This window comes from Lepisma saccharinum, chromosome 6 (genome assembly GCF_977018435.1).
Source record: "Lepisma saccharinum chromosome 6, izLepSacc3.1, whole genome shotgun sequence".
NCBI classification, from domain to species: Eukaryota; Metazoa; Arthropoda; class Insecta; order Zygentoma; family Lepismatidae; genus Lepisma; species Lepisma saccharinum.
Window position 1 is genome coordinate 21,519,908 of NC_139234.1, and position 15,150 is coordinate 21,535,057.

Sequence of the window (15,150 nt, forward strand, 5' to 3'; positions counted from 1 at the left end):
ACACAATGTAATTATTTTTCAAATCTCCCGTTGTCAGCTGATTGCCCGTGATTCGCGTGGGAGTCAAGCATTCGCTGTAGGTTGGTACTCCAGCAGCGGCACCGGCAGCCATTTGTCTCAAGTTAATTCTGCTGGACTGTATGTACCAATCAGATTTAAATGACATACACCAGCAGAAATTACTTGTAATACATGTCAGAAACTAAGAAGCTCAAAATGAAATATTAAATACCATGTTTACACTTGTATTCTTCAGTGGAATGTCACTTCCAAATTTTAAAAATAAATTCAATTGAAACACATATACAGAGTAAAATAAAGTACCAACACCCAAAAGTTGTTTAATGTGCTTGTATTTTATTTTCTTTCAACAATTATAATTTTCTTGTTTCTTTTCTTTTTAAAAAAGTAAGATACTACAGGAAAGTTTTGAACATTAAAAAGTTAAATCCAAAAGTAAGCCAATATAATTGATACTTAAGAAAACATAATTTTTCTTACAGAATAGATTGTAAGCATCTCTCTTCTTTTTTTTTTATTACAGATGGATGATAAACTCATGCTATAAACTGCAAGGTTGAAATTTCACCACATAATGTCACACACACATACAAGCAAAGTAAAAAAAAGTCAAAAAGTAATGACACTGCTGTTGGCTAATGAATATTAGCAAAAAATATACTCAATTGTAAACCAATTACTGTTAGATGAAGACTAACAGTGTTCCCAGCAGGAAAAGTAACAAATTTTGATGGTCCCTTATATCTAGATACCTAGCATTAAGAAGCAGCCTGAAATACTTCTTGCATTTACTGATTCAACACTAACATGTAAAGATAGCTATTTACTGTTTTCAACATATGAATAGAAGAACTGGAGTTAGAAGTTATGGCCAGAAAACTTTTTTTTAAAGAAAAGAAGGTCACATTCTATTTTTTTGTTCAGACATGGATAAACAAATCAAATAATCATGACTAAAAAAAACCTTGACTCTTACACTAACAAGCACATGCTAATGAAATGTACTAACTGCTATTGTTTAATTAAAATACAAAGAAAGATAATCACATTGTCTCAAGAATTGAAGCAATGTTAGTGCTTATTCCTTCTGCTGGTTTTGTAAGTATGAATCAAATATACTTGAACAAGATTATTCATTCAACAATAAAAACAAAGGTCTGGTATTACAGTCTGACCTGCTTGCTTCCTATAAAATATTTTTTCTTTACACATTCTTCATCAACATACACTTCACAAAAAAGGGAAACTTAAGTTGACTGTGTGTGTGTTTCTACAAGAATCAGATTGATAATTAAAAAAAAGGGGGGGAAAAGGTTGTGCTACAACAAAACATGTTCCTTCTCACATGTTTTAGTAACTTTTCTCGGATGTTCAATTTATCTTTGCATAACCACACACGTTCTTTGATATTAAGTCACTTATTCGTTTATCTTTGCACTGTTGATTTCTTATTTTCTTTTAAAATTTTCACTTGTACACCAATCAGGTACATTAAAAAAAAAGCAGCACAGCAATCGTCTTAGCACTTATCAAAATCTGGCACGAATGTACACTGCAGACACGTCGTGTTCTCCGTAGCCTAACCTCTTCGCATGCTTGAACACTTCATTTGCTGAAGCTGTCAATGGTAGGGGCTGCTCTAACTGCTCACCCATTCCTAGTGACAACTTGAGGTCCTTTTGCATGTGTTGTAAAGGTAAGTGTGTTGGGAAATTACCTTCAATGATTGCTGGAAAAAAATAAACAAGCCATTCAAATAAATAATACAAATTGCTTTGACACATGCAAACCTGCAACAATGTAAAAAAAAAAGTACCCGAGGTGGATTAAAAAATATGTTTATTATATTTGTTTATGATATTTTATTAAAGGTGAAAACCTGATTGATAGAGACCTGGGTTTGAATCCCAGGGTTGGCAATTTCAGGTGAAAATTTCACCAACAATGTCCCAGCAGACTGCTTGAGGTGGTGGTGGGATTGGGCAAAGACAGCTTGAACATGGTGCTGATCACGTTGAGATCAAAAATGTGTGGGGCCATACCACCATACCCACTAGGCTTCATGCCACAGTTCAAGGCAAAGGGGATAGTTTTTTTTTTTTTTTTGCTCCATGTTACCCATAGTTTGTTAACTTGGTGGGAACCTATTACTTGCTATGGTCCACTGTCTTCATTATTTGATGCAGGTTGTCTTGCATGAATGATTTCTTTGCAATTGTCTGATAGGAGTTTATTTCTCTTTCATTGATTGGTTATAACTCCTGTCAAGACGATCGGCAAGGAAGGTTTGATGCAATACAATATAGGCTCAAGGCACCTCAGGCAATAAAGGTAGAGGACATTTGAAATTACCAAGTTCCAACCAAGTGGAACCAGCAACGTGGTACAGTGGTTTTCATGTAATTTGTAACTGTGTGTTTTGCACAACACAATTTTATTTGTACAAGGATCCTACACAAACACTGCATGTACTTTCCATGCACTTTCCAGAACCCTCAATACACAGTACATCACTATCTTCAATTTATTTTACAATGGCCTCCTTCCTCTCATATGCATATCAGCATATTGGTAATATTACTGATAATTTTACCAATCTGATATGTAAATAGCCTGCAACTTGTGCAAAATTCACGCCCTTGTGGTCCCCCAATAGACCAAAGGGAATGAAAAAATGGCATGCAAACTTTAGTTTGAAAACACACACACTCTTGGCTAAAAAATAATAATGTATAAGAGCAACAGTGTTGGCAGCTTACGGAACAATATCTGGAATTTTGATTTAAGCATTGGCCCTATGGATGCTGGATGGATCCAACTTGGAGGAAAGCATGACAAAATACCACTCTTCTGTCCCAAGACCATGACCAAACTTTGAGAAAAAAATGGAACTTACAAAGTTTTCGCATGATTTCCAAAAAATTCAAACTCTGTGTCCTTACCTTTGCATCCCCCCTGAACTATTAATTGTCGCACGTTACTCTTTACTCATTATTACATGTGAAATTTAAATTTTAAAAATGCAGTGGTTGAGAAGCTACAGCCCTTTTCTAATATTTATCCCATGGTAAAAAAAAAGGGGTAGAAAAGACTTTTTCAAATGCCCCTTGTTAACTATTATAATAGTAACAACGGATATCTTGTTTTGTAATTCGAGTATGTAATACCTTTAGAGGTATACTAATGAACAAAAAAGACAAATGAAATATCGTGTGTAGTCGTCAAGAATATAAGAGGCAAACAGGAAAGAGAGGACAATCAAAGAGAGAGGCATCAGGTAACTAAGGTGGGTGTGGAACAAGTTCAAAGCCACACTCCTGCATGGCAATAGAGGAGACATGAGCTGGGGCATTATCAGTATAGAGCAATACAGTAATCCCCACTAAAGCTACAGCTTCACAGTCAATCAATCCAAAAAATGGCTGCCATCACCTTCCCAGCAGATGCTACTACCTTCGCCTTCTTTGGTGTGTGACAACTGTAGTGTTTCCATTGCTTGCTTTTTCTTTGTACTTGGGCTGAAAGTGGTGAGCCCATGTCTCATCCACGGCTACCAATCGTGATAAAAAGCCATTGGGATCAGCCTCAAATATCTGTAAATTTTGTTTGGATATTTTTACTACAGTGCCTTGAATACATAGTGTGGAAAACGACCAAAGAAACTGGTTCCCGAGATGGATGACAACATAGCTTAGTTAGTTTTTGGAATATATTGTGTACATTTGTTTGTCTTGAAAACCAGTAAGTGAATTGATGGAAACAGTTATATTTGTGGAGTGATTTGCAGTCACGAAATGGCATTAATTTGGTAAGTAAAATAAAATAAATAAATAGCATGCATAACACAAGAAGCAACATCGCAATGTGATTCCGGATTGTGTACTAGAGTTTATTTTTCTATGTTATTAGAATATAAATAGTATTCTGAGATATATTTCATACAGAGTGAGGCGACAAACCACAAGTGTCGCTTGGAAGCCAGCAGGCGGTAATCAATGTTGCCTTTCGAACTGTAGGAACACAGGCTCTGACTGCACAGTTTCCTCAAGGAGATTTTAGACCAAAGCAGTACACGACAAATGATACGGGGATTTCACACCAAAGCGACATGGGTCCTTCGGTCCAAGGCACCTTTCAGACCGAAGCAACATGCGACACATGTTGCTTGGAAACGAGCCAATCAAGAGCAATATTTCACACCGTAGCAGCATAATGGGCAGCACACGCCAGCGTTCTGTTGGAGAAATCCACAAGCTACAAATGTCGCATGCCGCTTATCTCTTAGGTGCGCAATCTCCCTAAAGCAAGACACTCATCGCATCACGCATGCACGAACAACAGACCACAGCAACATGTTGCAAGCCATTGAGGTATTGCTCAGTTTGAGTGACACATGCAGCTTATCGTCTTACCTAGATCTCTTGTTCGCACAATTAGCAGCAAACGCCTGCAGACTGAAGGCACCATGTCGCTTGTCACTTCATTGGGAACTCCCCTGTGGCGCATTACTTTGGTCTGAGTACCCTTCCTTTAATGAGCTTTCCGACCGAAGTAACAAGCAGCACGCGAATACGACACATGAACGTGTCGCTTGCTGAACGGTTTGCTGTTTGCTAAATCCTCATGCGTAATGAATGCTATTTTACTGTCTGGAAGTGTCTGTGTCATTAGATATTACACACATCAGTGTGAACATCCCATGTTGCTTGTCCCATTGGTCTGAAAGTTTCCTTACACTCATGTCGATGGTACTAAGGGAGTTAGTGAGTTTCCCATTGTCAATTCATGCAATCATCATCGCAACGATTAGTTTGAAGCGGAAGTAAATACCAAAAATACAAATGCTTCAGTGTGTAATTCTTTAAAAGAAATGATGATGATAATAATAATGAACCTAATACACACACAAAAATTTAGTTACCAAGAGCATTCCACGAATATATTTTCTCCCGTATTATTAATGAAAGTCAGGATAACATGAGGTTGTCGACTGTCTAGAACGTCCGTTAGTATCTCCATGACCACTGTACCAAATACCATAGCAATTATCACATTCATAGAAATGCTTCATGTAAAAGAATCAGATGTTGCAACGAAAACTCCATTTACTTCCATTATAAGAAGAATACCACGTTCCGTTGAAGACATAAGCGCCTCTAGCAGATCATAATGCAGAGGAACCGTGCAGTTTTTCACACAACGTATTCAAAGCGCTGTAGTTTTACTCTTTGTCGGTTTTACATAACTATTGACAATCTGGAGCCACAACATGATGAGACCTTTTATATGTCAAGAACCTTATTGAGAATGTACTCAACATGTTTTGGAAGATCTTCAGTTTCAGCACTTGATGTGGTAGTGAGACGCCATTGTGAATTTTATGCTGGATGCTAAAGTGACAGGTTACCTGGCACAGGAGTCATCTTCAAGCTTGTTCATGCTAAGTTTAAATTCAGCTACCAGTGCTTATCTGTTGTCTATGAAGGAGCACCCCAGTGTAGCCAGCATGCCTTAATTTCATTTGTTGTTATCCTATTTTAGTTTTGTGAAGGTATTGCATCGTAGCTCGGTTGGCAATTCTCTCCACTTTCATAAACAGGTTGCACTTGAACCTATTTGATTACTTGGAAAACAAAAAGTCAACTGATTGGAGATGTAGCTGATGGTACATTCATATAAAGAATGAACGATAAGATGTTAAAATGTAATTTGATCTGTATTTAAATTTTCACTTAATGTGCTCCATTCTGGGCTGTACGTTACTAAAGTCCTTCATATTTGGAAAGTAATAATCAGTGAACGGATTTATATGTAAATACATATTTATGTATGAAGCTGAAATCAGTTATATTTTGTATTACCTTTGCGCATCATGGCACGTAGACTAAATTCATTCCATATTTCATTTTCCATATTTGTACATATATTAGATATTGCCTCATATGTATTTCACATATTTTAGTTATTTTTACATATTATTCCCATATTTGAGAACATTTGTCAACATATACTCCATGTACCTTCCAACTGTTTGTTTTTCCTATTGTAAAACTTTTGAAATTCCTGTTTATTTACTACTGTTGTCAACAATAGAGGGTGAGGGCTCCAGCATCAGCTCGTGGTTGTTACAAATGTAAATTTGGCAACATTGGAAGAGCGTCTCAAGTCGAGAAGCCCACTGCTAACCCCACCCTTGCTATGAGTTGCATGCCCAACAGCAGTGCCAGAAGCAATGATTCTGTGGCATATGTATGGGATTCCCTTGTGGTTTCTCCTCAAGACAGTGATGATAATTGTTTCAATGCAGAGACTGCATTTAATCAATTTTAAGTTCATAACTCCAAATTTTGGTGAAAATAACTAAATATTTTTACTACATATAAATTCAATCCCGGGTAATGATACTTTCTCTCTATGGCTACATTCATAAAACTTAACCAATAATAAATACCACAAACATACCTTGTCCTTTTTCTAATATGGTTGGGCAGGCAAGAGAAGTTAATTCCAAGATCTCCAAGACATCTTTTTGTTGAAGGCCAGCACGATCAGCAAGAGCCATCCCTTCAGCCAAACCAGCCAGCATCACTCCAGCCATTAACTGAAGAACCAAGTTCATCTTTGAACCACTGCCTACTTCACCTGAAATATGAAGGTTTGACACTTAAGAAGTCATCATAAATACTCAGTGATATGGAGAAATGCAGGCAAGATAGAAAAACACTGACAGGGGATTTCTTTTATTGGTAGCGATATTCTGAGTGTACTGATCTGAAATAAAATATCATAAATTTATGTGAGCAGAAATATATACTGGTTGTTTTTTCTTTTGTAACTAATATTTTGCAATAATGTATTCCTCTTCCAATAACTGCTATGAACTTTATTTTTCTTGTAGACTGTACAGACACATTCATAGTCTTGTACATACATAGTACAAATTACCAACAGCTTAGAAGAGTTTTTCTCTTTTTGGCACAACAGTAAACTCTCAGGTTCATTGTATTTAACAATCTCTTAACATATCATGGATTCAGATTCAACTGAAAGTACTCGTATCTTACAGCTTGTGCTAGGAAATACATTTTATTCACTATTAATATTAAGTTTAACAAGCTTCTTGTTCATGTCACAAACCAAATGGTGTTGAAAAAGAAACCAAATCCAGGATACATGAAACATACTGATTACATAAACACAATATGCAATTAGCTATATTGGTTTCTTTCAATCAACTCCATTGGGGCCTGTAACATGAACCAGAAATCTATTAAGATCTAAAGTGTTGTTTTTAATATTTAAGAAGGATAAAATGATAATTAACTTTTAAAATAAAATATAATTAATATTAATTAAGACTTCTTTGCTTCTTCAATGGCTGAAATTATTTCCTCTTATTTTTAAAAAATGTTTATAATTATAATCAATGACCTTTGTTTGCTCACTTACAAGAAGGACACTAGGAAAGTTTTGAGACAGACTGTGTTATGGTTCATTGAAGAGAGCACTTTCGTATACGACAAAATGGGTTAAATGAGACCCAGAGCACTAATTGATTGCAAAAGACTTTTGGGGACCTTGCTCCTGATAATTTTTCAGTGGTTTTGAGGATTTAAAAGAAGTTGAAACTCACTGGAAGACGAGGAGAGTAGTAGACATCCGGCGACCGCAGTGACTGTGCAAAACATTGCACTGTGGAAAAAAGGGTTTGCGCAAAAAAAACATGGTCCACCCACATAGCCAACATAACTTTAAGTTCCTGGTACGCACAGAGGTTAAAGTTATGATTCATCCACCTTACAGTCCTAACCTGATCCCATGTGATTCTTTTCTGTTACCTACAGTAAAAAATTGCATGCGCGGAAGATTGTTCTGCAGCCCTGAAGAAGCTGTTCAGAATGTGAACTTACATCACTCGTTGAAAATAAGTGGAAATCCTGTTTTCAAAAATGATTTACAAGAATGTAAAAGTGCATAGAATGTCGTGGCAAGTACTTTAAGAAAATACAGTAATGAAAATTAGTTTAACTAACTAACTAATTCTCTAGCCTTCTTAGACCCGAAGGTTCATGGCTGCAGCAACACAGGCCTTCCATCTGTCCCTATCTTGAGCAAGATCTATATACTCTTTTCCATCAATACAGATTTCCTTTAGGTCCATCTCAACATTATCCCTCCATCTTCGTCTTGGCCTTCCTACAGGTCCCTTACCATCAGGTTTCCCAACAAGAATCCTGTGAACTCCTCTTTCCTCTCCCATTCGTGCCACATGGCCTGCCCACCTAAGTCTTCTTGATTTAATTATTCTAATAATATCTGGACATGAATATAAATTATGTAGTACTAAATTATGTAACCTTCTCCACTCACCTGTCTCCTCATCCCTTTTAGGTCCAAAGATTTTCGTAAGGATCTTATTTTCAAATACTCTCAATTTATGTTCCTCTTTCAATGTAAGGGACCAAGTTTCGCATCCATATAATAATACAAGAAAATTTCTATTTTGTATATTTTAACTTTAGTTTCTTAGATATTAAACGAGAAGACAAAAGTTTATGAAGAGAAAAGTAACATGCATTTCCTGAATTAAGCCTGCTTTTTATTTCCTCTTTAATATAATTTTCATTTATTAGTATTATTCATAAGTACTTGAATTTGGAAACTGGTGCAAACGAGTTGTTATCAATAATTAATTTTGATTATTATCTAACACTTGGTTTCGGCCTGTAAGCATATATTTACTTTTCTCTTTGCTAACTTCCAAACATCTCTCTTTAGCTGCTTTGAAAAATATTTTAGCATTATTCTTAATTGTATTTATATCATCCCTCAATAAGTCTACATCATCTGCATATGCTAACAACTGAGTCACACAGTATAATTTTAGCCCTTCGTTAGTTTCTTTTACCTTCCTAACAGCATATTCTAAGGCAAAATTAAAGAGCAATGGAGATAATGCATCTTCTTGTTTTAATCCATCATGAATTAATTGTAAATTTGTCACACACATTAATAGTCACATGAATTTTACTTTCTCCTTCACTGGTGCATACTTTTATCATATTAACAAGCTTCTTGGAGAAAAACGAAATATGCTAGAAGGTTGAAACGTTACGTTTAGTTTATGTTTTTAATAAAACAAATTACTGCCTTGGTCAGCATATTTAGTTTTTCATAATCATGGAAACAAGGCTTAATGGTGTTATAAGCTTCTTAGGTATTCCAAACTCGACTAATATATTATATAATTTCTCTCTTCTGACCGCATCATATGCTTTTTTGAAATCAATGAATATATGGACACTGATTATATTCCCCCTTTTTCTCAAGTGTCTGTCCGATGTGAAAAATTTGATCTGTTATGTTTAAATCCACATTGATAATCACCTATAATTTCATTAGCATATGGGGTTAGTCTTGTTAAAAGAATGTTAGATAATATTTTATATGTTGTTGAGAGAAGAGAAATTCCACGGTAATTATTGCAGTTCACTTTATCACCTTTTTTAAATGTACTGTAATGAATTAATTATTATGTGTCTCAAAACTTTCGTAGTGACCCTTGTACCAGTTCTTGATCTATATTTCAGATATCATCTATGTGCTCCTTCAATTTCTTCCAAATCGATCCTTTGGCTACCTTAAGATGAATGTGGCTACATGGGACATTTATAAAGTTTTAAAATTTTGATACTACACCACTGACTTAATTGAATTACTATGCAAGTTTAATGATCAAAGACCAAAAAACAAACTTACCTAAATAAAATGAATTCTTCCCCATTGCCTGGAAGCAAGTTTGACATTCATCAAACAACGTCCGGTCACCAGCAGCTAGAATAACTAAAGTACCCTCTTCAGCCTGAGTTTTGCTTCCTTGCACCTGCGCTTCCAGATATCTTCCTCCTTTTGTGATTATAGCCTGGTGGGGAAAACAGTTTCTAATTATTTCTTTCATATTACAGAATGGGTCACGAAAAAGTAGCCCCAGACTGAAACAACATGCATTACAACAGTTAATAATAGCTTTTTTTTAAAGGTTTGGTAACACACTTGCCAAAAGAAGTGCTGAAAATGGTTCCCATCTAAATGAACAATAAACTTTGGCATGGGCTACTGCGGAGCCAGGCTGCTTATACAATGCCTACCCTGTGACCCTGTGCATATGTATATATATTAACAACTGCTTTCCTTACATTGCATACAACACATTTTAATGTGGGTCACTACTTGATGAACTGCTCTCCTACCTTTGTTACTCCTATGGCTGGTTTCATCACTGGTAGATACCTATTGTCAAATACAGTGAATGCTCTACACAGTCACTAAATTTTATGAAGATATTGTGCACTGAAATTTACTTACTTTACATTTCACAGCAAACATACTGTTAAGTATGAATACATACTATTCATAATCACTGTTCTTACATCCTACATCAGACTTCTGAAGTGATTTTTAAGCTGGAAGCTATGGCAAGTGGAAGAATAACCCGAGTAATTTGGACAAAATTTTTCTTGTTCCTGCCATTCCTGAAGCACATGCATTTTCCACATTAAGTGGCTAACAATCTCTAGCATTTTACCAAACAGAAGAATATGATGCAAGTGATTATTTTGGGATTTACAATGTGTAGAATTGAATGAAGAAGAAATGCACTGAAGTCATGTTACACAGAAAATCTACATTGTAACAATACAAAATGGGTATTTTGTAACAATGTGACACTACTATATTAGTCCAACAGCTACATTTCAACCAACTGCCCCCAGGTTCGATACCCGGTGGAGGCACTTAGTGGTTCGGATCCCACTTTAAACTGTAGGTCCAGTCCCGATTAGCCTTACTGTGCATAAAGTGGACTTACAAAACACCAATTCAATCAACCAACTACCAAAACAGTCAGTGTGAAAACAAAATGAAACAGAATGCTATGTGAGGAGTGGCACGATGGGTGGAAAAGACCCAACAAGAAATCAAAGTGGCACAAAATTCTTATACCAGTGGTTCAAGAATTAGAACGTGTGTCAGAATGTGGTGATAAGGGAGACACACCTGCACAAAGACTTCATTTTGTTTTGGCATTGGTCCAACCTACCAACTTTCGAGGCTTAAGCCTTAATGATATCAAACCACTTTATTCCCTTCGTCGATTTGGAAGGTTGTTTTTAAGACCATGTTTAGAACCTGTTACTTAAAAATTCCACCTTTCTCTTCAGACATCATGGGGTAATTGTTTTTTACTGGCACATAATTAGTGAATATGTTAATGTGTGTGTGACACGTACAATTGCTGGTTTTGAAAGGGTCAAGTGCATGTATAATGAAATTGAATGTGGAAAGCAATCAATACCCTATGCATGTTCCTTACAAACACAATGGTTATTTATGGAGTACTTATATTTTTTATAGTTTTATGTATGCACCAGTGGCGTAGCATGGACATTTCGTGTGGGAACGCCAAGTCCGAAGGAAGAGTCGGCCCTTTCTTGCTTAATAATTTACTTATGGTATTAGTCGCCACAGGTATTATTTGCCGGAAGTAAGCTGGGCTTTCAATAAAACATCATCATTGCATGTTTTAGCTAGAAAATTAGATGCCTCACTATGCCACAGATGTTTTGAACTCTGGTGTTCTATACCTTTTTTATATCTTTCTGCATGACGCGTCATTAAAAAAATACCTGAATCACAAGCGCCTCTGCACAACAGTAGATGTCATTGTTGTGGGCGATCCAACTACTGATTGATTTGGTTTATTTTACTTCGCTTTTCTACCACTTTTGGTTAATTGCGAATATGAATATGAGTGATGATATTGATGAAGGGACACTCACAAAGAACACCCGTGCTCACGCCGGGATTCGAACCAGGGACCTCTGTCGTCTCGGCGCACTGTGAAAAGCAGAGTGGATGATCCAAATATCGTACACTCTACTGACGTAACAGTGCCGATTAGTAATTCAGACCACTGTTTATTACATCTTGAGAATGCTGATAAACATTTTAAAATAATTTTCTCCAGAGACCATTCGATGTTAAGAGTTTTCAAATGAATGCTAAACATTTCCATTCACGCAATATTAAGTAGTTAGATAATAACGAAAAAATACAATTAAAAAATAATATTTTTGCAGGTTAAGTGGAGAGCAGCAACAGGCTGAATATCTATCACGATGACTTCACCCACTTATTTGACAAAAACTGTGTTGATCTTTTAGTTTCTAATGCACATCGCTGTTCGTGCGATAAATTATACAATGCAGTGGCCATTAAGAAGCAGTATATTTGAGATTGGTAAAGTTACGTCAGTCAATATTGCGTATTGTAGCATCACACAACACGAGTTGCATGAGAGCGAAGAACCAGGTAGGAATGCTACCGCTGTCGTCTGCTTCAGAAGGCAGGAAGGGTCGCATGAACCAATCACGGTAGACCTCTCGTACGCCAGCGTAAGAGAGCCCATTTACGCGCGTGCTGTAGAAATGGAAGCTTTCCCTCCATAAAGGCAGCAAGGAATATAGGAGTCCCGTATGCCAAACCTGCTCGGCGTCCGGCCGGGAAAGGCATTGAAAAGAAATGCTAGAACGAGTGTTGAGAGTGGAGCGTTGCAAGCGGATCGCGAAAAATAGCCATTATAATGCCATGAAGATCAAACATATATGAAATTAGTCACGTTTTACTTTATAATCACAGCATTTAAGCATTTTTGAAATTTTAAATCTGGGAACGCCGGGCGTACTATAACGCTACGCCACTGGTATGCACAAGAAAGTCGGGTCACTGATGGAGGTTAAATACTAAAATAAACAAATACATGGACAATGCTAAAAATATACAATTGACTGGTAAATGGAAAGAAAAAAAATCCTGGAACACCATCACTGTATTAAAAATTAATTGTTCTTTTACTGCATGTTCAAGCAAGTTTTTCATGAAAACAAAAGAAAAATTTCAAAATTATGTAACATTTTCTTTATACCACAAAGTTTTGGTATCAAAGCAAGTTTCTTGACTGATCAACATGACATGTTTCTTCATATCTTTATACTCTTTTCTGCTTTTATAGGCAAAACATGAATAATTTGTTCCATTCCAAACACATATACATTCAAAATACACACACTGTGAAAGGGCCTGCATTATACATGGAGTAGGATATATCCTACATATACATTATCAGAAATTGTGAACTTTTAAATAGCCCATACATACCTCAGCTATATCCTGAGATGTCTCTGCATCTACACCAGTCATTTCCACATAGCCTTTTCCTGACATGGCTTCTTGAAGAACACCACAATTGCCATAAACAAGCTGAAACCAATTAAATACATGAATTCATCCGATTGCACAAGCACATATATCCATTTTAAAAATTGATACAGATTGGAAAATGGTCATACCAAAAAATAAAAAGTCTACATATATTGTTTCCAATTATAGCAGAATGTATTTCCAATTTCACAAACAATACAACTTTCTAGATGAAAAATTGTATATAGGTACATTTATATACAGAAAAAAATGGACACACATTTCACGGACAATTCATACCACCCAGAAGCAGAAACATATACAGGGTGTCATTTTAATGGTGCCCACGGACCACAGAAACGTACAGAGGACATTCAGACAAACACCTTTTCTCACTAAGATTTTCCTCGTTGGTGCATAGTTTCGGCATTACAGTCGTTCAAAAAAGCCCGTTTTGCCACCTGAATGCTGGCAACCACACACAACATTTCATAGCATCTGTGACATCATATCCTGCGACGACACAGTGCACGGCAGTGTTCCAAGGAACACACAAATTTTGGAGAAAATGACATAAGATCTGTAAAACAGGATCGCGTCCAGTAGACCGAACATCTAGCCTACCAACCAGAAGACTAGTAGTCATCCCAGGGGAAGGGGGAAGTGAACCAAGGATACAAAAAATGGTATAAAAACAACGTATTCAAAATGAAATGGCAATATCGGATTTTGTCACTTAGCCTACATGTCAAATATAATCATCAACAATACATTTTATTGACTTACAGTTTACATCTGGCTGTTTACGCCCAGCTACATGTCAAATATTTGTTGCAAGTTTGATGTATATCCATTTGTCCTGATATATGCGTTGCAGTATTGTGGCGCTGATAGCGGAAGTATCCGAGGTTTATGTTGTTACATTATGGCTAAAACACACACAACCTAATCATGAATCAGCAGGGAATATACTGCCATATTCACAGTAATGTTGCAAACTATTACATGTGTATCCGGTGCGTAGATAAACACAGTCGTTGGAGAGCTTGTTTTACTACTCCTTATATTACTTTATTTTCAACCATTTTTGCCCCTTGCCACATATTGCCATGAATATGCATTACATTACGTGTTACTTACCTTTGGAATTTTGAGTTCTTTCATTTCTATTTTGTCAACTGTTCAGTGTGTCACAGACAACGAGTATCAGAAGGACCAAGTGGATAGACTAAATTGTAGATGCCAACTTGGCAACATGTAAGCTGAGACAAAATTTCGATATTATCGTTTCCATTTAAATTACTTTTTTCTACTATTTTTCGTATAGTTTGTTCACTCCCTGTTGGGTCACAGAACGTGTTTTATCGCTTTGTTTTACGGTACATAATGTGGCTGATTGTAGCCATGTCGTTTTTTCACAGAATATGCATGTTCCTGGCAACCCTGGAACGCATCCCTTCACGACAGGAAATTACATCTCAAATGCAATCAAATGTTGGGTTGGGTTGGAAGCATTCAGGCAGCAAAACGGGCTTCTCTGAACGACTGTTAGAGCCGAAACTACGCACTAATGAGAAAAGGTGTTTGTCTGGATGTCCTATGTACGTTTCCGTTGTCCGTGGGTGCGATTAAAATGACACCCTGTATATACTTTAAATATGGCACTTAGAAAAACATGAAGAAATAAATACATGTACTTTAGGGCATTATTTGGGTTACAATCTTTGCAATAAGACATTTGAAGTATAGTGATTGTTTAGGAGGAGAGTTGAAAAGGGGGAGGTCACCAAATTTGTAATATGGTAAGTGTCAAAGTTCAGTGAAAGGTCTTAGATGGTATTGCATTTCAGCAAATTTGATCAACATTGGAGA

At 36.4% G+C, this 15,150-nt stretch overlaps 1 protein-coding gene across 1 annotated transcript in view; it reads right to left on the reverse strand.

Annotated features, from left to right (window-relative positions):
- Nucleotides 1-325: 325 nt before the first annotated feature.
- Nucleotides 326-15,150, reverse strand: part of Ndf (Nucleosome-destabilizing factor) — a 185,856-nt gene continuing 171,031 nt past the window's right edge. The window contains exons 10-13 of the mRNA XM_083123641.1: nucleotides 13,237-13,338; nucleotides 9,781-9,943; nucleotides 6,484-6,663; nucleotides 326-1,750 (exon numbers count right to left, since the gene is read on the reverse strand). Of these exons, the coding sequence (XP_082979767.1) occupies nucleotides 1,551-1,750; nucleotides 6,484-6,663; nucleotides 9,781-9,943; nucleotides 13,237-13,338 (645 nt within the window). The 3' untranslated portion in view covers nucleotides 326-1,550. The remainder of the gene's footprint in view (nucleotides 1,751-6,483; nucleotides 6,664-9,780; nucleotides 9,944-13,236; nucleotides 13,339-15,150) is intronic.